We start from the raw sequence: 23,097 nt of genomic DNA, 5'->3' as shown, positions 1-23,097 counted from the left end.
TGAATTAAAATGCTATTTGTATTCAGCTTGTCTCAGGATGCAAAGGCAGCGCTGCAATTAGCAACTGAGCAAGATGTGAGTTAACAGAGCCCTGAAGATAATTTGGGAGGTCAGAGTCCCCCCTGGTCCTGGGTCCTGGTTATTGTCCCAGACAAACCCCTCAGCCTCCCACAACTTAAATTTCTCAGTGATAAAATGAAGAAATATAAACAACTTTTTGTGTTCTTTCCAATTCCAAGAACTCATCACTTCCATATCTTATTCTCCTCTTTTCCAATCAGCCCATCGCAGGCCACCATTCTGCACAAGGTGGCCAGGCATGTTTCCTCTGAGTCCCTGGAGATTCAGTGGCTACCTGGTTTGTGGCTTTAAATATTTTATCCCCTAGGATTTTAGACCAAAATTCTTATATGTAACTGTTACCATCTCAGAGAGCATGTTGACTAAATGCATGATTTTTGACGTCAAAAAGCCAGGAATCAAATCCCAGCTCTGTCACCGACTACCTGTATGACCTTGAGTAAGTTGTTTAAGCTCTTTGAGTTCCAGTGTATCCTGTGTGAAATAAGGGAAATAACAAATGCCTCACAGAAGTTTTGTCAGTATTAGAATGAGATAGTAGGCCCCAGGCTTGGACCTAAAGCTCTCTGTAGGGTGTATGTGTGTCTGTGGGCAGGGGTTATAAACAATCTGAGCAGAATGCTTAAAAAGTTGGACTTCAGATTGCTAAACACCTTTGTCTGCTTCATTACTAACTAGACATTTAGAATTCTAATCACTTAGAATTTCCAAATTTCATTTTTCTCATCTATAGATTGGGGATTATAATCACTTTCTCAGGTATTATAAAGATTAAATGATGTGATTGACTCACAATCTGCCCGTCACTCACTGGGCAAACTTGGTGAATAACAAGACCTGCTTTTATTAGTGTTTTGTGTCATTTGAATATCCGTAAGTATATTGGTTTGCTAGGGGAGCCGTAGACTGGGTGGCTCATACAACAGGAAGTTATTTTCTCACAGTTCTGGAGTCCAAAATCAAGGAGCCAGCACATGACTGCTTTTTCCTGAGACCTCATCTATTGGCCTGCAGATGGCTGCCTTTTTGCTGTATCTTCACATGGCCTCTCTCTCTCTCTCTCTCAATACACAAGTTGTATTGTACTAGGGTCCCAACCTTATGATCTCATTTAACTTTAATTACCTTCTTAAAGGCCACATCTTCAAATATAGTTGTATTGGGGGTTAGGCCTCCAACATGTAATTATATGGAGGCACAATCCAACCCATAACAGGGCCAGAAATCAGACTGCAGTAGATTAAGGAGCTAGAAGTAGGAAATGAACCCAGTGGATAAAGTCAACTTTTCTGAGATATTTGACAGTGCAGGAGAGGAGAGAGGTTGTCATCATTTTTGTCATTGTTGAGACAGCATGTGGCCAAGTAGGAAGAACATAAGCTTTGCCATTAAAGACTCGAGTATAAATCTTGTCTCTTTTTTTCTTCTGTGTGACATCTAATCACTCTTTTTTTTAATCTCTATGAGACCCAGTATCCACATATGTAAAAAAATAGACAATTACACCTCATCTCAAAGTTATTGCAAGGACTAGAATAATATCAGTAGACCTCGTCTCCTGACATATAATAGGAGCTCAATAAATGTTAAACACCACATTTAAAATCCCCCCAAAGCATGCTTTTCAGTGGTGGCTGAGTCTCATCACGTATTTCACAGCTGGATCATGCTGGGCTCTTCACAGAGTTTGCCTCCAGGAATCCAAGTTTTGATTGAGTTCGGTGGTGTCATTTTTTAAATTTATCATAAGCTGCTGATTGCTGATGATTTCAGGTGTGTTTTTAGAGCCTGTCAGCATCTTGGAAATAGAAACAGCCCCTTGGCAGGTAGGAGTCATTAAGAAGTAAGGTACCAGTCCGCAGGGAAAACAAAGAGAGTTTGCAGGCAGGCACTTCAAGTGTGGTGCTTTGAATATTGCATGTGGTGTTTTGAATATTGCATGTGCTACTCATCTGATCACACACACTTAACTCAATTACACTGATCCTCTGGCCCTGGGTCCTTTGTCTCAGTCTCGGCATCTGCAAGTCTGCAACTGCTAGGGAAGAAAGTGTGTTGTGTGTGTGGTTCAGACTGCTGTGTGGTTACAAAGGCCAAGAAGTTAATAAGCTGTTTTGTTTCTTGCCAGTGGAAGGGTCACTAGGTCCAGAGGAAGTTATACTATGATTGAAAGACTTCTCAGAGAATCTGATTAAAATCCCCTCTACTTTTGCCTACGCTGTGTTTCTCAGAACAATGCACAGTCAACACAGTGATTCCAAAGAAGGCATTTACGGTTCACCAGTGGTCCACAAACCACAGGCTGGGAAATAATCTTCTAGAGGACAGCTAAGGTTCATGGGGCTCCACAGGAATGGAAACTCTAGCAGCAATATCATTTGTTTACTGACTTATTCATTCATTCATTTACCAAATAATTCTTTAGTCACAAGGGATATGAGACTCTATGTCAAGTCCAGAGGATATTCAGATCTGTAAGACATTACTCCTGTCTCCAGGTAACTCACAATGTAGAAGGCAGACATGAAGAGATCACACTGTTTTGCTTTACATGCCACTAGATGACAGGGAGGTAGCGTGAGATAACCCGACCAGGGAGCCATTGGTCCACATGGTGGAGCAATCCAGGGAGGCTTTAAAGAGGAGGCAGTAATATTTGAATTGGATCATCAAAGATATATACATTTCACCGGGTGGAACAAGAATATCTTAAGCAGAGGGAATTATACTGTAAATGATTCAAAAGTAGTTTACATCAGAACATGTTTCAAGAAATTAGAGTCTTTCTATTTGTTATTGTCTGTTTACAGAACAATTAGATCTGTTCTGTGGCATTTATTTCTGCATTGACAGCTACGATAACTACAATACAACCCAATGGATGAACAGCCATCGTAGCGGGCACCATCTTCCTTCATTTTCTCTTGCTCAGGACTCATTGAGCAGCATCAACTCATTCACTCCAATGAACCACAGAGAAAATTGAAGGAGCCCTGTTTTGCCTTTTTTTGATTTTCCTCATAAAGCCCAGCCTGAGGTCAAGTTGTTAAATCCTAGCTACCTTGTATTGGCTACTTTATCTCTCTTCACATCCTTTAGATGCACACCCCCAAAATTCTCATCAATTTTATCCCTGCCAGCTCAGAGTTGATTCTTGGTCTTTCCATCTGTTCAAGTCCCTTTTATTATTCTTACCCATCAATCACTATTTCTGCAGTTCTTCCAGATCACTGTTGCAAAATAAAGTATTCTGATAGAAAAAGGACAAAAGAAATATTTGCTTTCACTTCCTCTTCCTCATTTGGACAAGCACAACCATTCCGAGTGTCTGTTTCCTCACCCTTATTAATCTTTTGTAAACTCCTTGAGGGTGGTGATACAGAGGACGTGCTGAGATTGGACTTCCACAGACCTTTTTTCTCTGCAAAGTGTGAGCTCTGGCCCCTCACAGCCCGCAGTGAGGGAGGGCAGAGCTGCGTAGGTACAGAGGTTAGTGAGCGGCAGCATTATCAAGCATCAAAGAGGATGTGACTTTTGTGGTCCAAAGTGACTACATTTGCAGCTGACGCATGAAACGTGGAACTGGGAGTGCTGGTGGTCCTGGGTCCAGACTTGATGACAAGAAGCTGCTGCTCTGGGCCTCAGCCCTCTGAGCTGAAAGTCTACAGCCAAGAGGAAGGAGTATAATGGAAGGAAGCCCTGACCTTACAAGCCCTGACCCAGTACGAGGCCTGGTGATGCTTCTGCCCCTGACGAATCCCTCAGCTGAGGTTTGGACTGGTCTATGGCAGGAAAAACTCCTTAGGCCTCCAGTGGGCCACCCTGCAAGGAAGTGGGGCCTAATTAAGGATGCTGCACTTTGAGACCCAACTAGCCAGATCCTGATAGATCCCCACACCTCCCGATGTGTGTCCCACATGCCCCTGAGCAAACAGGCAGATGTTACTTGTGGAAGGAAGGGTTCTATGTACAAATGCCCTTTGGGATTAATTGGGTTACACAAAGCGAAACCAAATTCTTTGTTGCAAGTTCTCTTAGAACTTTATATCCCTGTGTTGTGCTCCCAAACTATGCTAACATTTACATTTCCCAAATGTATATGGACTGAAAATTATTTTGCATAAGAACACCTTACAGAAATTATAGTATAAATATAATTCACAAAGCAAAGTACAAGGTTTTGTAATTTATCTGTAGCATGGACTTCCTTGGCTGCAAAGTAGGGTCTGGCCAGAAGTCCCCCTGGGCCCTGGCCCACACAGTCCTGCGTGCACCCATGAAGCTCGACTTTATGCCAATCAAACTGGCAGCTGCTTTTGTCTACACTGTTTGCCGTCCCAGGTGAAATACTTCATTTCAGTATAAACAAAGTTTTGTCTCATAGATGCATGATATAAGGGTGATGTTGATTGCTAGTAAACTAAAAGGTTATTTTCATAATTAGTACTTGGTGTATATACACAAATCCCGGGTTTCAAGTTTTCAATGACTTTTTAAACTTTTTATACTGTACTGAAAAATATTAGTGTTATAATGTCTAATGACTAGAAAATGTTAGAAAATAGTATATAGCTCTGGCTGGTGTGGCTCAGTGGATTGAGTGTCAGCCTGGGAACCCAAAGGTCACCAGTTCAGTTCCCAGTCAGGCCAGGTCCCCAGGAGTGGTCACGTGTGAGAGGCAACCGATTGATGTATCTCTCGCACATTGATGTTTCTCTCCCTCTCTCTCTAAAAATAAATAAACGAAATCTTAAAAAGTGAATTGTTTAAAAAGAAGAACTGTTATATAGAATTAGCCTGGCTTAATACTGTAAACTCTGGGAAATATAAATATGGTTTGGCAGTGTGAGAATCATTCCTCCGGAAAAATAATAGACACCTAGTGAGTATTTCTCTCTGCTTGCCTGCGGATAAGCATGGGCGTGCCGCGACTGTTCCTAAGACTCTGCTTGCCTTTCTCCCGCAGACAGCGTGGAAGATGAGCTGGAGATGGCCACCGTCAGGCATCGGCCTGAGGCTCTCGAGCTTCTGGAAGCCCAGAGCAAATTCACCAAGAAGGAGCTCCAGATTCTTTACCGAGGATTTAAGAACGTAAGAACTCTTTTTGATCTCACCTTCACCTCGTTCTCAGAGGAGCACTGAGAAGTGAGAGGGAAATATACAACCTGTGAAAGCCCCACTGTCTGTGTGTTTCACACCAGTCTTTCCTAGATGTGAATATTGCTGATAACCATGTGGTCTTTGACTCACTGTGGCATACCAGTGCTCATACACTGTAGGCACACATTGAACAAGGATGAGTTGAGGAGAAAGGTTTATTCAATTCAATTATTAGTTGGGATATTTTTTTGCTTTTTCAGCTATAATGATATCATTTCAATAAGCTTCAACTGTCTCTTCATTTTTAAACTATAGTCCTAAACTTGACTTGAAACTTAGCTATAAACCAGGGCTTGCCATGGAAGTCCATTCCTAACATTGGAGAAAAGTCTAGATAAGTCCGATGGTCTCGGAAACATCATGCTGCAAAGACTCTAGACCACAGGTGTCTATAGGTAGCCCCTGCATCCAGTTACCTGTGTTACAGGTGTGACTCTGATACTCCTTCCTCAGTGATTCATCTGCAAAAGGAATGATGGTCCATGGACACCAGAGGGTGAGGGTGGGAGGCAGTGAGTGGCCCAGGCAATCAATCCAACACACATTATTACTGAATCTTTGGTGTGTGCTCAGTATTAAGCTAGATATTGCAGGTTATTCAAAAGCTAGGGAAGACATGCTTCTGTCTCCAAGGAGATTATGGCCTGAATATAAAGAGAGAAGACTTGCTGTCATGTGTCTGTTTAAAAGCAATTCATCTTTAAAAGTATCAATGGCTGTGGGCGTGTATCCAATGGCATGAACCACCCAAGGTGCATTGTGTTCCTACACATCTGTAAGCCATAGCGAGATCCAAATTAAATTACTTCGATTCCTCCCCAAACCCACTTTCAAAGAGACTCACATTCCATAACCCATAAAAGTCTACAGTGTCCAAAGATTTCTGCTAATTCCAGCCTCTTCAAATCTGACCACTTCAAATAGTACCTCCGTCCAACCTCAGGCGAGCCAGATGAGGAACTCTGGCCCTGCTTTGATATCCATAAAACATTTAATCAGAGCATTGGTAACTCAAGTTCCTTTTTCAGAATATGTTCATAGGGTTCCATCATGCATATTGCACACAACCTTCCACCATCTCTCTGACTCCATGGGGTCTTTCTCTGTCCCACTTCTACTCCTCACCACTCTCCTTACCAGGGCATTCTAAATGTATCTTCCCCCATTACTCTTCCAAAACCTCCTTCTCTGCTATCTCCCAGGCCTTTGTGGGGGTACACTCATTGGGGAGGAGGGAGACATAGTGGAGATGGGTGTTCACTACACAGGCACAAGACTCTCATTAAAAGGGATCTTTATGTGTAATGTATCTAGATGACACATATAAGAAAACATGCATAAAGAGAAAGGAGCTGTAGAGGATTATTAGTTATGCCTGTGCTGCCAGTTTGCAGACTTCAGAGTGAGCAAGACTTACAATGCAACAGCTGCCCTGATTCCTCGCAGCAGCAAACCACTGAGTGGCAAGGATGGGAAAGGAGAGGAGGTGAGAAAGACCAAGTCTTGGCCCACAGTAAAGGCTAAGGAAAAACCAATGTAACAGAATAGAACTTCCAATGCATTCTTGTGAACATCTAAAAATGTCTCTGCTCTAACTCAAAGATCTTGTAATAAGCAAACGTATTTCCTTTTAACATTGGATTGTTCAGCAGATACAAATTGGCTGTTGGATAAAGGAGAAATTAATCCAGCCTCCCAACACGCCTGCATTCCTGGCCAGCTGATCTGCATTATTACTCCGCTTTCATCACTGTAGGTGCCTCCATGAAGGACCCCGTGCCTTTCACCCCATTTGTTGAGAATTGGAGTCATGGTTACTGCCAGCACCTCTGCAACAGGTCTTATCCAAGTTGCACTTCACAAAATATTGCTCAGGATCCAAAGTCTGCATTCCTTGATTTCTTTTGCATACTTGTTCTGCTTCCTATTTTCCCCTTCCCCCCTTCTCCCAACTTTTCTTTCCCCCTTGTCCAGCCTTCTGATTTGTCTCTTTCCTCATTTCTCCATTCTCTCCCCCTTTTTTAATCTTTTTTGTAAAATCATCACCTGAGGATATGTTTCTTGATTTTTAAAGAGAGAGGAAGGGAGAAAGATAGAGAGAAACATCAATGTGAGAGAGAAACATCAATCAGTTGCCTCCCGTGCACGCCCTAACTGGGGATAAAACATGCAACCTAGGTATGTGCCCTGACTGGGAATCGAACTTGCAACCTTTTGGTGTGCAGGATGACTCTCCAACCAACTGAGCCACCTGGCCAGGATGCTGCCTCCTTGTTTTCCCTTTGTCTTTTCATGTTGTCAATTCCTGCCTCCTTTCTTTTTCACTCTTTCTCTTTCTTCCTCTTTCTCCATGTTTTCTCTTCTCTCTTCATTGTTTTCTCTGTCCTGCCTACCCTGCCTCATGAGATAAATTTCCATCAGACCTTTATATGCCTAAAGCATATTTTAGATACTTCTCTCAAAGAAAGGACTTCACAGTTGCTCAGAAAATACTACTTGACGTCTCTGAGAAACCAAACAACAGTGGTACTGCAAGACAAGCTCTGAAGCAGGTCAGCAGCACTCGTGTTTGCAGGGGGGACAGCATCGACCCAGCTGGGCATCGGAGAAAGCAAACGAACTACCCTTGGTTTCCTGAACACCAATTATCTCAAGCCCTTAAGTTCAAAAAATCATTTCCTTGAGACCAATTAGGATATTCATTTTTAATGAAACCTTTAAAAACTCCCCGTAGTTTGATTAGAAGGATAAACTATTCATCAACATCTTAAAATAGTCACACAGAAGTGGCTGAAGATGGCCAGGTACGCTGCTAGTAAAAGCCCCCAGAGCCCCACATCTTTTTCCAGTGCCGTGTCTCTGATAGCGTTTCTTCATTTCCAACATAGTCATCAATCTCAGGGGGTCTGGGAGAAAATGAAGATGATGGGAGAGAATTTCCCCAGCCCTTCACCCCATCTTACCCACTGAATCACCCACCCCCCACATTTTCATTCCTCTTACCACATGCTGAACTGAGTCTCCAAAAGTAGGCCACTGATACAAAAGGGAGAATATAATACAATCTTTCTCAACCTTCGCTGTGCCTCGGAATCATCTGATGGGCTTGTTAAAACACAGACTTCTGGGTCCCGGCCCAAAAGATCATGATTCAGTAGGTCTGAGATTGGGGCAGAGGCTTTGCCCTTTTTGTAAGTTCTCAGGCGATGCTGATAGGCTGTTCCGGGGCTCACACTTTGCGAACCAATGTGCAGTGCAGATCTCATACACGTTGCTGTCAGGGTTGGGCCCACATTTTACTTGTTTCAGCAGCTCCTCTGCATCAGTGGTGTCTACAGATTTAGATAATGATATCTACATTGCACAGGTTTGGGTTTATTCATTTTGTTTAACCTTCATTTTTGAGATAATAAGGCGACAAACGTGAAGTGAAACAAAAAGGAGTTATGATGGTGTGGCCCCAAATGGTCAACCTCACTTGTGTGTCCCATCAAAGTGGGACACTAATGGTTGGCTTACACACCTCCCAGGCACTGTCCTGAGTCTTGAGCTGCTAGGTATTAGAAAGGCTATGGAAAACTACAAGGTATCACCTACACATGAGCAGCCTCAAACTCAACTGCACGTTGCAATCATCCAGGGAGCTTTAAAAGTTACAAATAGTTGGGTACCATGTTTGGTGATTCTGATGTAATTGTTCAGAGAAGAAGTTTGAGCAACAGGATTTATAAAGCTCTCCAGGTAGTTACAATGTGCATGCCAAGCTGAGAACCATTGAACTGGATATATAAGATTCTAGGTGTAAGGCAATTATATCACACACACACACACAAAATGGACCTAATAATGAAGAGCTCTATGATGACAAATACCAACGGTTAGACTGGTTTTGTGGGAACCTTGCGAAGTCCTTTGTGGGTGGGATGTTTGCATATGTGTGAGCGTGTGAGGAGTGGGAGTAACAGATCTTACCTCCAGTGATTCTGATTTGGTTAAACCTGGGGTGATGCTCAAGAATCCTTCTGTTTTTTAACTTTTTAATTTAAAAAATAAATTCTCACTTTAATAGATAGCTAAGAGGAGGCCACATTTGAGAACCACTGACCTGGAAAGTCATACATGCATTTGTATACATGAGTCATAAACTCCCTTTGCTGCTCCGTTTCAAGATCAAGCATAACTTGAGTTCAGTTTTAGGTGATCATGAATAGTCTGCTGGGGCATTCAGTTTTAGTGCGGCCATGCATCTTTCCAGTTGTGAGCATGCAAACACAGTTTATTCTTGTATTATTATATATTGGTTATTGTATTATTTTCCATATAAGCAACTGTAAACCAACTCTGCTCCACCCTGGAGCTAGATCTGTACGCTTTGGACTCCTGGGTCAGTGCTCTCCCACATCTTTGCCTGCTTCCTTTTCCTTCACTACTTGGAATTGTATTAGGATGAAGTATCCACTAGATTCAAATATGTGCTTGAAGGCATCACTCTAATGCTTGTTAATGCTGGGCTAAAAATGAGTAAAAATTAATACTTTCCCTCCCATCTTCCAAGTGCTTCTAGCTGCACTAATAATCAAGTTAACAGAGATAGATTAACAAGAGAAAAATCAAATTTTAACACAGGTGCATGGAGAATTCACATAAGCATAAAATATTCCAAAAAGAGCGAGGCAACACTAGGTATATGTATTTTAAGCAAAGGAGAAAAAGTCTTAGATGTCCAGAAGCGAGAATGGGCCATGTGAGGAAGAACAGAACACACATGATGGGAACATCTGTTCTGAGAAATGACAGGAACACTGGGACTCAGGGGTTGGCTAGCTAACAAGTCCCTGCCTGGAGCCCTTCTGCGGACCACACTTCAGTCAGATAGGACCACAGCAGCATCCCCAGACTCCCTGCCCGGAGCAGGCCTTTCCATCTGAATCTCTCAGGCAGAAATAGAGAGGGTCAAAGGTTCTTTCTGCGTCGTGTTTTTTAATAAACAGCTGAAAATCAATATCCCGAAAAGATAGCTTCAGGGTCACAAAACTTTGGTTCCCTTCATTACTGTCCTTTTTTTTTTTCCAAAAGAAATGCTAAGTGTTAGTATCTTTTTTACCTAAAAGAAAGATGTTGGTATTAGCTTTCTATGGCATATAACAAATTACTACATATTAGTGGCTTAAAGCACACACACATTTATTATGTTACGGTTTTGCAGGTCAGGAGTCCAGAGATGCCTTAGTTGGATCCTGCCCTTGAGCTCACACAAAGCTGCAATGAAAGTACTGGATGAGCTGCATTACTTTCTGGATCCCGCATCTATGGTTATTGGCAGAATTCATTTCCTGTGGTTGTGTTTCCAATGTCCCCACTCTTGCTGACTGTCAACCTGGGGCTCCCCAGCAACTAGAGGTGTCCCATAGTCCCGGCCAATGGCTCACTCACAGGCTCTCTCATAACACAGCAGCTCGCATCTTCAAAGCTAGTGAGGGAGTCTCTTGGCTGCTACAGCAGAGCCTGGTATAATGTAACATAATCATGAGGGTGGCATCCCAGGGCATCACACTTGATAATGCAGCACTCGGGTCCAGGAGATTAAAAAGGGTGTGACTTATTGGGAGTCCCCATAGGGTGTCCACCACAGTGGTATTGGTGAGGGGACAACAACCCCTGTGGAGTGACACAGCTGAATTCGGCCTGATGTCACATCTGCAGTGCAGCCAATCTCCACCCTCAGTGCTATTCCTGCATCCGGGCATCTCCTTGGAGGTTTTACCAAAAGTCACAGCAAACTTTTGCTTAATTGCCGTAAGAGTTTTTATACTCTGGCCAAGGCACCAGCAAGGGATGACAGTTCTTTGATGGGGTCTTTCCACCCCACCCGAAGTGTCTGAGAACTCATTACATTAAGACCTTTAAAAATAGATGATGGGAACTGAGGATGAAATTATAGGGATCTACATTTCTGACACGGTACGTTTACATGAATAACACAAAGCCCCACTGATGGTGGAGAGGGGGAGGGAGAGTGTAGCCCGTGCATGGAGAAGAGTGGGCTAGGTAGTTAGGATAGAGAAATGAGCTGCTAATGTAAGGCAATTGCTCTTTTGTCCTGAGTCCTCAGAGGTATTCTTAAGGTTTTCAGAGACTGATTGTGTGACCTTCAGCAAATTGCTTCTTACCTGGCAGCTCTGTCTCCCCGTCACCAAATTAGGGATTAAGATCTTCCTTTCCAATCAGAACGAGGGTGCGTAATAATTGGTTTTGTTCCACACTTGAAGAGCTCAGATAAAAGATCTTCCCTAAGTGCAAAGTATTACTCACGTACTTTAGAATCAAGGTATAAGTACAGAGTTAAAATGTTATTTCCTATGCCCTAGCAGAGTTTTTTGCCAGACCTCCAAGACACAGGGCTTTCAGACGAGCAGGTTGTCGGCAGGTCTAAGCAGATAAACATGGCTGCCTCTCTGGCTTCTAAGGACTGACATAGGGCAAGTGCTCTCCTGGGGTTAAACCTTTTGACTGTCGTTTCCTACCTTGGGCAGGTAGTTTAGTTTCTCTGGATATTGCATTCTCCTTTGAAAATTCAGGATGTTGACACTCACGTATATAAGATGATAAAAAATATTTCGTACAATCCCTTTTATTTAGAGTGTGGTCCATAGACATGAGAGCTCTTTGATTCTTTCCTCTTGTAAGTTCCTAAGGACTCCACGATGTTCTCTTGACCTAAAAATGACGGTGTGATGAGATTGCAGGTCTGGCTACCATCGGGCTGTACACTTGACCTCTCTGGGCTTCACGTATCTCATATGCAAAACTGGGGAAGTAGCATCTCGCAGATATTTTGCAAAAATAATGACTGTAAAGCCCAGAGTACAAAACCTGTCTCATAATAACACTCAAAATGTAACTATTATTCTTTTTATCATTATCATTATTAGCACCATTTTCACCAATGAACTGTGGCCCATCCAGAAGCTCTTTCTTTGTCTTTGTCCCACACCCTGGCCTAAGGACAAATTTGGGAAGAGTGCCCTTTGTTTCCTTTCGATTTTACTCTGTCCTTTGCCTGGCTGGAAAAAAACAGCAGTCTTTCCTGTAATGAATTCCTCAGCAAAATTTTGTAAAAATCAAAGCAGATGACTTAATTTGTAGTGTTTCCAACATACAATACAACCACGGACACAGGTAATTTTAAAAAACACCTTACATAAAAGCGACCCTTTTATAAAGTGCAATTCACCAAAAGGATTTCTAAAAGCTTCAAGATTCTCTATCCATCTTGTCACAAGTATCCTGCTAGTAAGATCTCAAGTTATTTCCCTTCGAGTCACAAGAGGATTCTTCCAGGCTGATGGGGCCACTCTGCTCCAATAGGACACTCAGGGATCCAGGTTCCTTACAATACATTTACTGACATGCTCTCCTTTGGATGGGCTTCTGTCCCCATCTGCATCATGTAAACTAGGTCACGTTCATGTTTGTGTCCAGAGGTGAAAACGCTGTAGATCAGGCCAAGCAACTAGTCCAAATTTAGAGATAACACAAAGATTATGTGCATCACTTTCACTTACATTCTAAGGGCTTATTAGTCACGTGAACCAGCCACTTCCAGGGAAAGCTAGTAACTGTGGTCTCTAGCTGGATAGTAGTGCATGTAGATAGAAGGAGAAACTAGGCTGGGGAAACAACTAGCGCTCTGGAAAAACCAATAAACACTTCTACTAAATTTTTCCAGGGAATATACAGTACTGAAGAATTCCTAAGTTACTCTAGCTAATTCTCTTAAGACAATTTTTTTTTAAAAGTCTGAGAGCAAAATATCAATTTATTCTTCAAACTCATATATCCCTTAATGGATCAAGACCTTTAAAATAAAGATAGTAAGTTTCTGCCTTTTGAATGCCTTGAGGTTTCCCACTTCCCTTAGCACTGTACATCAGAAGTGAATAATGCATAACAAGTTCAAGAGCGGCTTCATCCAAGGAGGTTTGGTAGTATACTTTGTTGTGTATCAAACCCAGTCTTCAGAGCACAGAACCCGAGCACAGAGCAGTGGTAAGACTGCTGGGCAGATCAATTTTAACAACATTACTCCTTCTTATTTTTTTTTGGAAGAACTAATTGATTCACACAAATATATCACTGGGAGCCCAATAAATAATTTTTCAAATTCAGTACCTATTCCTTTAAGAGTCTGATGTGAAACTTTGGATGTCTCATGGTTAAAACTAATAACAAGTCTGGGTACCACTCATCACTGCAAGCTGCTGGCAATGAACTTGCCCCATAAAGTCAGATCATTTTTCATTTTTTTTACAATCCCCACTTAAATGGATTCATTAATATAAGCCTAACTGGCAATTACTCTTGTGTTCTTGGAAGGGATTCAAATCTTCATTAAAATAAAGTAAGTTGCCAAAACTTTAGAAATCTTTTAATACTACATTGAAATCAAGTGTGTTAGACTATAAATTCTCTTAAATCTGTGTTGATTAATTTAACCTGAGGGAAATGCAAAGCCATGTTTAAAGGAAAATGAGGTAGAATCAGTAATTCTCTTATCTAGGCATATTATGCTAATATGTAAATTATGCTTCATATATGGGATTCCAACTCCCTTGGAATTTTAGGAGATTAAATCAAAACTTCTCATCTAAATCTTTTCCTGTTTGTTAATCCTTTCCACAGGCAAATACAGAGCATCAACCTATTCTTGAGTACTAAACTATATGTCAGGGATGTTGCTGGTGTTGCTTACACATTAGTCAGTAAAAGAGAATTGTCTTTGACTCATAGACATTACAGTCTAGTGTAGGAAGTATAAAATTAATAAGAGAGAAATCATTAACACAGACGTAGTGTTGGCTCTTTGTCCAGCTCTATTCTGTCATAGCAACATCTATCTACGCAGCACGCAGAAGACTTTGAACAATTTAATCTACAGAGAGTAAAAAGAAATAGTGTCTTTAAAACTACTAAGGAATATCAAAAGACCATTTCAGTAGAGCAGATTATGTTATTTCAGAAGATAAACTCATTGCCTTCTTGAAGACTTCTTTCTATTGTTCAAAGATCCTTAGCTAACAAAAAAAATGTTTAGCGTGAGCTAAGGTATTACCTATCAAATCCTACAGGCTGATGGAACTTCTTTTATTAACATGCAAATAGGTCAACATGGACATAAGCCAAACCACTTTTTCCCGATGTGAATTTTCAACCACTGAAGGAAGGCCAATGAACAACTTCATTTTTATTTTCATTTTTAATATACCATCTATTGATCTTCAAATACTATGAAGGAAAACTTGTGTAAACACATGCATAATATAACCAATATAATGTACATCATGGATTCCACAACACTGAGGAAAGGAGAATATTTAATTTTTCAAAAATGTAGGCCCAGAGAGTTACTACCATTTGGCATCATATTTAGTCCTTAACTTCTCAGGAGCCAAGTATTCAGTTTTGTTTTGTTTTGTTTTCATTTTCTTAGGTTCTTTCAGCATAGTTCCTGGTTATACCACTCATCATTAAGCAGTTAGCTAGTTATTTAGTTTACCTAGCTTTCTAAACATTATACCCTTTTGTTACCAACGTGGAATTTGTGGAATTACGCCTGCACTGCTGAATACAGACACAACACAAAGACTGATGGAGAAGGGAAAAGGTCTTTATTAAAAGTTGCCCAATTTGAGGGAATTGAGGACTCCCCAGCTCCAGGCCAATCTCTTCCACAAACACAGAAAGAACCCAGTCACCCCCAGAGACAGAGTCAGGGTCCAGATACCCTGCTCCATCCTTATTTGTTCTTCTGGGGCCGGAGGCTGTTATGCAAACAGGTCTTTGTCTTCAGGCTCTCTCTCCCTGAAGGGCACACTTGTGAGTGCAGAAGGGGCTGTGTCTACTCACCCAAGGCCACTCACACACCTGGGAGAAGGCCAGCGCTCCAGACTATGTGCTCCTGCACTGGTCTCAGAGTGAGGGGAGAGGTGCAGTCTGGGACCGTGCAGTGTGGAGACGCAGCGTCCCACGGACCACCACTGGTGGAGCACAGCCCACCGTGAGACTCACCCTCAGTGTGAGCCAGCTCCCAACCAGGCAAGCAAGGGCAAGGAAAAAATTGGGGCAAGCAGAGTCTGGTGCCCACTGGTCCCCACAAGCACTGCAGCCCCCCCTGACCAGGCAAGTGAGGGAAAGGAAAAGGGCCTAAGTCTCCAGGCACCCACGCGCCCTTTGTTTAAAAGTCAGGGCCCCAAATCCCAGCCAATCCAAGCTAATGCCCGTGATCGTCAGCCTGTGCAGTGTCTCTGCTCCTCCTCCTGCCGCCGTGTTAACCTCCACGGTACACGGGTGGTATGACCCTTTCAGCCCACGCTTGCTCTTTGAAAGCTTCCTCCTGCCCTGCCCCCAGCTGGGCTAGTTTGTTTATCTTTCCGGGGTTGCGGGAGTGGGGGGGTATGGAAATCTGCAGCGCTGGTTGGCTGTGCTTTTAATCCCGCCTCTCTGATACTTTCTGACCACTCCCCCACGCAGGGGAAGCCTGGCTCCTTTGTACCACCTCAGGGTGCCCCCTTTTGCCAGATCACCCCTTCAAGAATAACACTTTCTTCTCCCCAAAAAAGATCATTAAAAAAAGTTTGTAGAAATTTCTAGAAAAAGGAAGAACAAAAATATTCCAAGCAGTAATTTAGTGCCTTATTACCAAGAAAGTAAGTAGTATAATTTCTGCAGTTAAAATCCAAGTTGAATCTTTTTGCCAGAAATGTGGTCCAATATAGAGCTCTTCATTAAAGAAAAAAAAAGAAGTAAACATTATTTGAAGTAAACAAATTCTATGACAGGTTGTGATTAGCCCCTTGGTGATGTATTGTTACAACTTGTGGTCTGTAATTATTTTAGGACTCAGATTCCTCATATGTTATTCACGGTGACTGGAAGGGGGGTAGGCAATAATGTTGTTCATGGAACTAATAGTAGATTAAACACATTTTAATATACCGTACACAATTGAGCAATTTACGGCTTGTCTGAAGCAGAATAAGGCACCATGTATCTGTCCGTGCATGAAGTGAATGCTAATAGTGCCTACTTGGTTTCTTCTGGAACTCCACATAAAACCCTAGTTCCCTAATGGAAGGAAAGCTTGTTACTGAACACACTTTGCATTATCATTAATAACTGCTACTGATTTACTGGATAGATTACATCTATTGAAAACAGATTGGGAGCATGCAGCTAATTACCAGCTTTTTCTAATTAATTAGTGTTTTGTGTGACTAGAATACCAGAGTGCCTTCACCCGATGAGCATGTGCTGCAGGGAGGCCATCTCCGGCAGCACCGTGCACTGCCCTCTGTCGCGTGTCACTGGTAGGGCAGACTTAGAGGGGACCCGTTTTTCAGTGCGTGCGTGTGTGGAGAACTGAGAGCCACCTAGTCCTGGATTCCGGTCCCTGCTCTGACACTTAGTAGTCATTTTACCCTGAGAAAACTCCCTGAACCTCGCCTTCCTTATCTCTAGTGGGAATAATACCATTTACTCATAATATTGGTGGTGAGTCTTAAAGAAATCATTGTAAGTGGAGGCGCTTATAGGTGATACATGCCGGCGCTGACTTCCTGAGCCCTTGCATCACGCTGGTTCACCACAAACAAAAACACCCTCTGCTGATACTCTTGGGTCTTGTGGTGAAGGTGAGTTATACATTCAGAGCTCTGTTCATACGCCTTTGATAACAACTAACTCCAAGGTCTCCAAATTTTTCAGAGACCAATGTTGAAGGTGACCTACATGATGATTATTTGTCCTGAAGTCACACAGTCAATGAAATAGCCACTGAGATAATGAAATCTCTGCCTTCTTTACCTTCAGACCCTGTCTTTTGCCTCTTCATCCAGAATTCTCTCTACTATACCAAACTGCCTCTGGAATTCCAGGGCACCTTGTCCCTCCCACATACCAAACCATGAAGTCTTCAGCCAGCCGTTCACACGTGTGTCCCGAGTGTCTGTAGAATGTGGGACTGCAGCAAACACTTGGGAAATGGATAGTAAGCAAACAGATGTGAGTGCCGCCCTCAACAAGTGACGGCACCACGTAACTTGGTATCTCCTTTTCTACATTATTAGTATAAAACCTGGATCATCTACTACATGTATGGCATTTTTTTGGCAGAGTGATCTTAACATCAAGAGATTTAGAGACTTCCTGAGGTCATATGGCTAATTAGTAACTGTGACATAATTACAATAGACTCATCTGAGCTCCCAACTCAATAACTCAGTCCAGCATTCCAATAAGGAGACACTGAGTATCAAAAAATAGAATCTTAAAAAAAGGTTGTCCCTAAGCAAAGGGAAATGTTAGCTCCTTAATATGACAACTAGGTAGGACCAGAGTCCCTGGCTCTCATTTGGTACAGCATGCCTGCCCCGAGGTGAGCAGAGATCATTGCCATGCAGGTATCGCATGAAGTTTCCAATCACGTGCAGAGGGATTTATAAGATAGAGGAGCAGCCGACATAAGGATAAAGAGCATGGAGTCAATCTGCCTGGATTTACATCCTGATTCTGCCGCTTTCTCACTGGTAAACTTGAAGATGCCACTTAGCCTGTCTGTATCTCAGTTTCTGTGCAAAGATGACTCTGACCTTTTGGATTGACATTCTGACAGATCAAAGGAGGACCCCGTTTGGAGGGGACCTTCACAAGCGCCGCCTTGTTCACATCCACGGAGAGTTATGGAGTTGTTAGTAGCCTGTGCATGTCTAGAGGTCAAGGGGAGCTATCCAAGCTGGGAAATAAATACTGGTGACCTCAATACCTAAATTATATTTATTTCCATGAGACTAGATGAGATCACCAGGCACAAGCTATGTTTTGATTTATGTTTTTGAAATCTCACACTGACAGAGCGGACTCAGAGGAAGGAGAGGGGAGGCTGTTAGACCAGCTTGGGACCTAATGCAGTAGCTCAAGCTCAAGCTTGATTAGCAAGGAAGACAGAGACCAGCAGTAACCATGGTAATAACAAAAATGAATCATGATGCCACGCAATTGTAATTTTAAACAAATAATATAGTACTAGTTACAATAAAATTACGGCAAAAATGCTATAAGGGCCAGGCACCTCTTTTTATTTTTCTGATGTGAAGGTGAAGGAGGCAGAGAGTAGTTTATCTTTCGGAATTTCTGCCACTGGCCCCTGAAGGAAGACTGGACTCTTATCTTAAACAAAATCGGAAAAGACAAATTTCACAATGTTTCAGAGATAAAGTCTCACCCACTTTTATGATATATACTCTAATACCTTATTGATTTTGCCTTCACCCTACCTTCATCATCACTGCCATAGACTGATTGCCTCCCACACTGAAAAACTAGAGACTCGAACAGAAGAGGCAGTTGGGAAGGTCTCTGATAGCTACTTCCTTTAGGGTGTGGCCTCCTTTCCTGCAGCTTTGGACATAAATGGACCAGTTTCTTCTGTTTCTTAGCACTCTCTTTTTCCAAGTGTGCAACTGTTACAGAACACACAACAAGGGGGGCCTGGGATGATATACTATTATTGAAAGAAGGCCCCGGGTCTGTTATGTCCGCCACCAGAGGAGAGATGTCTCTGAATGCCAGAGATTTGTGAAAAGGAAAGGAAACGTTTATTTAATGCTATATAGAAACTTAAAGTAGTGACCTAATGTCTTCACCAAAATCCCAAAGTCCCTTAAGACACCCACAAACACACAGTCCTTCCTTCCTTCCCCCTTTGCCCAGTCCAGAGTACCGTATCTCAGGGAAGGAAATAGAAGTCCATGGCTCAGGCAGTCCTATGGTTCTTCCCAGTTAGTACTCCCTCTCGACTGGGAGACCTCCCTGGGTTCCCGGCACCCTTGGCCGAGTCACCGGGATCTCTGCTAAAACCAGGTGGTGGTTCCCCCTTCTAAAGCTGTGGGGGTCTCACTCTGCCAGGCCGCGTGGTTCTCTCCTCAGGGCTGCCACGTGGTTCTCTTCTCAGGGCTGCAGGTGTCTACACTCTGTCAAGTCCGCGTGCTTCTCCTTCTCCTCTCGGGGCCAAGGGAGTCTTCACTCTGCCAAAGCTGTGGGGTTCTCTCTTGCAGGGCTGCGCATAACTCTCCCCCTCCAATGGCTGCTGCATCTCCGTTTAAATCCCGGCGCCAATCTTCCTCTGCAGCCCCATTTCCGGCTCCTCTCACAATTGGCTACAGCTGCCAGATTCCGGGCAGGTGTGGCCCTGTGGTGTGGAGCCAATTATCTCCAGGCTCTTCTGGATCTTATTACAGATCCCTATTTGAGGCTCCCCTCTTGGCTGCACCCTGTTACACAACTATAGTTCTTTATTCCTTCTCTTCACGGTCTTGCATCAACATTTGTATGGGGTAGGTAAGGACGTGCATATTTGTGTGTGTGTATGAACATTCAATGAACAAGATGTATAAGAAAATAAAGAATAAAATACAATAAACATTTTTTACAATAAAAGTTAAACGATAATAAAACAAAGGGAACTGGAACCCACGTTGCTCAGGAGAGACAAGGAGTAAAAGAGCATGTCGAGCCCACATATCTCCCTGACGCTGTGGGTCCCCCCGCAGCTGCTCCTCCCCGCTGCCGAACTGCACTGTGGTGCAGGCCCTCCCGGTCCAGCAGGTACCACTGGAAACACCCAACAGCTGCATGTTCTCCTGTGTTGTCTGTCTCCTGGGGTTCATGACCATCTCCCCAGTGACCCAGCCAAGAAATCTGTGATCATGCTTGACCCCTTTTTCCTTTAATGACCCTTACCTGGTCACCCACCAACTCCGGTCAGAATTCCTTGTCTAACACCGACTCTAATCTGTCCCCTCCTCTCCAGCCCAGCGCTGCATGCCGTAGCTCACGTCTGCATCGTCTCCTTTATGAAGGAGTCGACAGTGTTGTGATTAGTCTGCACACCTCTATCTTCTAATCAGAATATAGTCTTCATCCCAGCACCGCATCCTACAGGGAAAACAGAAAACTGGCCAAGGCGGTTCATTACTGAAATTCATTCTTTACTTACTCTATGTTATGTCAATGAGACCACATTTCTCAAGTCCTTGAGCCGAGGCACTCTGCCTGCTTCCGAAGGTTACCCCGGGAAACCAAGGAGGAATGCGTGAAACACTCACGGAAGCCTGCGTTAAACACGCGCATCAGAAGTAAAATACTCCTTAGTGTATGTTTTTATATTTTCTTTAAAACAAATTAAAATATTCCTGACATTTGGAATCCAGAAGTCAGCAATTTTAAATACAGTATCTGACAAAGTTTAAGGTGAGATGTATTTAATGATATCTCAGTACTAGTTCCTGGGGACTGGGTCATCTGTGGTTATGTGTACTGTTTATGCACACTGGGGAGTAATACCACAAAAGCAATTAGGAAAGCCAGTAGCACATGACACCCCTTTGATACCACCTATCCTGGAACACTTACTCTACACGCAAAAATATGAATATTGAGGTATCACATTTTCATTTTCTACACAGGTTTTCAGTTCCAAGCCAAGTCAATTTGTGTGCTTTCTTAGTCTGAATTTTATTTTAAGTATATTAAACTTGCTTTAGGAGGCAATGTTACAAAAGAAAAAAATAATTACATGTGTCCATTGGGGAGATGAAAAAAATGTATAAATGGATTGTTTCTGGCTTCCAAATGTCTCTGGCACAATTCTTTCGTTGTGCTAGGCAGTTTTAAGCATTTTGTATCAGCTACACAATAATATTATACAATAATGTTCACCAATAAAATGTCCTATTGAATACAAAGAGTGTTATGTTAATACACACAGTGCTGTGAAATACATACGACTACTGTCTCAGTTTCACAGACGAGGAAACTCCAACAGAGAATATGGGGTCACTTAAGGACGTGCAGGTAAGAAGGTGGCAGAGCTGGGATTCAAGCTTCAGCAGTCAGCCCCGAATACACGCTCTTAGCCACTCCCCGTGCTTTCTGTGCCCTCAAGTTTGCTACCTGCTTCCCATCGCCACCCTCCTTACTCCATTGTGAGGCTTCACGGCAAAATCTTAGCTTTCTGACTTTTACTCTCACCGTCACCAGTCCATCAAAGTACTCTTTGGTCAAAGTGATCTTTATAAATAACAAATCTGTTGATACTAACTCTGCTCACCTTCTTTAAGAACCCTCGATTCTTGTATTTAAATGAAATTTAATTCCTTTGCATGACATTTAAGGCCCTTCAGGGTTTGGCTTTTTCCCTGTGTTTCCGCCCTCAATGCCAGTCACGCTCCGCTTCAGGTTTTATGTTCTAATCCTGCCAGCTTAGGTAGCCAGCCTTTCCAGAGCTCGCGATGCATTCTCCCGCCACCTTTGTAATTTGATCCTGCTAACGCAGACATGACATTTATTACTCCAAGTCTCGGGAGTCTGAGAAGACTCGGCTGTCCTCCCCTCACCTCCCAGATAATTCTTTGCTCCTCTCTTACGACATGGTTCTGCTCTGTGGTGGTTCATTTGCCCACTTCCCTACCATGCTACAAGCAGAGGTGCTCTGTCCCTTTATCTCGGGGTCTTCAGTCCTCAATGAATTTAAAGTGAGAAGTGACTAGACCGACATGGTGTTGTTTACATGCCAACTCTCAGTTATGAACTGTATCACTTTGATGACTCATCTGCAAAATGAGATAATAGCGCCTACCTATATCATAAGTTCTTGTGAGGATCAAATGGGATAATTTATCTATTGATCAATAGGTGATAGGTAGATGTAGGTAGATAGAGAGGTCAGCACAATTCCTGACACAGGGTAAGCACCCCAAAGTCTTAGATTGTCTTCCTACTATTGTTCTGGGTTGCTTAACTTTATAGTGTTCATGAAAGCACCATGCATCGTTAGACATTCTTTAATTCTGAGTCTAAATTGGACCCCATTTTCCACCTATAGTGCATTGGATTCAATTTCCCAATCGGTGAACTCAGGCCTATTGGATTAATGTTATACTTGGCAGAACAACCGGTAGCGCTGTTCCAGGTGGAAGCAGCTGCTAGCTCCCTCCTTGCAGCACTACAGATGTCCTGCTAAGGCTCAAGGCTTGCAGAACTCTCGAGAAACAGGCCTTAGCACTTGCAGAAGCTTGCTTTCACTAGACAATGACTTAGGTCGAGAGCATTTCGGACTCCAAGCTGTGTGCCTCCCAGGGGCGGCACAATCAAGAGAGCTGAGCCAACCCACCGACAAGCCACGCCAGAAGCTAGCTTCGCTGCTTCCGAACAGGATTGCATTTCTTCTGCTCACTTGGAGAGGGACCGCCATCATATTTGTTTACTAAACTGGTCTGGCTGCCTTTGTTTCATAGACTCACATGTCAGTTAAAAGCACCGAAATTCATACTACTACTTGTAGCCCGCCAGCCTCGCCTTCCGATATTGCTACTGATAGGATGCAATGGACTGAACGTCTGTGTCCCCCTATAATTTATATGTGAAAGTCCTGTCTCCCGTGGAATGATGTTAGGAAGTGTGGTCTTTGGGGAGCAATGAGGTCATGGGGTGGAGCCCTCATGATGGGATCACCACCCTCATAATATGAGACCTGAGGGAGTTTGCTTTCTCTTTCTGCAGAGGGCACAATAGGAAGACCGCATGAAAAACAAAAGCAGGCCCTAACCAGATGTTTATGTATCAGCACCTTGATCGCAGACTTCCCAGCCCCCAGATCAGTGAGAAATAAATTTCTGATGTTTCAGCCACACAATCTGTGGTATTCTGTGTCAGCAGCCTGAACAGACTAAGATATAGGCTATCTTTTGTGGAGGGACCCCTTTTAGTGTCACCATTAATTTAGCTTTTTGACATCAGAAA

General features: G+C 43.0%; 1 protein-coding gene across 6 annotated transcripts in view; it reads left to right on the top strand.

Moving 5' to 3' along the window:
* Positions 1-23,097, top strand: part of KCNIP4 (potassium voltage-gated channel interacting protein 4) — a 927,129-nt gene that overhangs the window by 835,521 nt on the left and 68,511 nt on the right. For all 6 annotated transcript variants that reach the window (XM_028506525.2, XM_028506530.2, XM_028506528.2 and 3 more), the window contains one exon: positions 5,048-5,172. In XM_028506525.2, coding sequence (XP_028362326.1) covers positions 5,048-5,172 — 125 coding nt within the window. The remainder of the gene's footprint in view (positions 1-5,047; positions 5,173-23,097) is intronic.

The sequence above is a fragment of the Phyllostomus discolor genome, chromosome 1, assembly GCF_004126475.2.
Source record: "Phyllostomus discolor isolate MPI-MPIP mPhyDis1 chromosome 1, mPhyDis1.pri.v3, whole genome shotgun sequence".
Taxonomy (NCBI): Eukaryota; Metazoa; Chordata; class Mammalia; order Chiroptera; family Phyllostomidae; genus Phyllostomus; species Phyllostomus discolor.
This window is presented reverse-complemented; position numbering and strand designations above follow the sequence as displayed.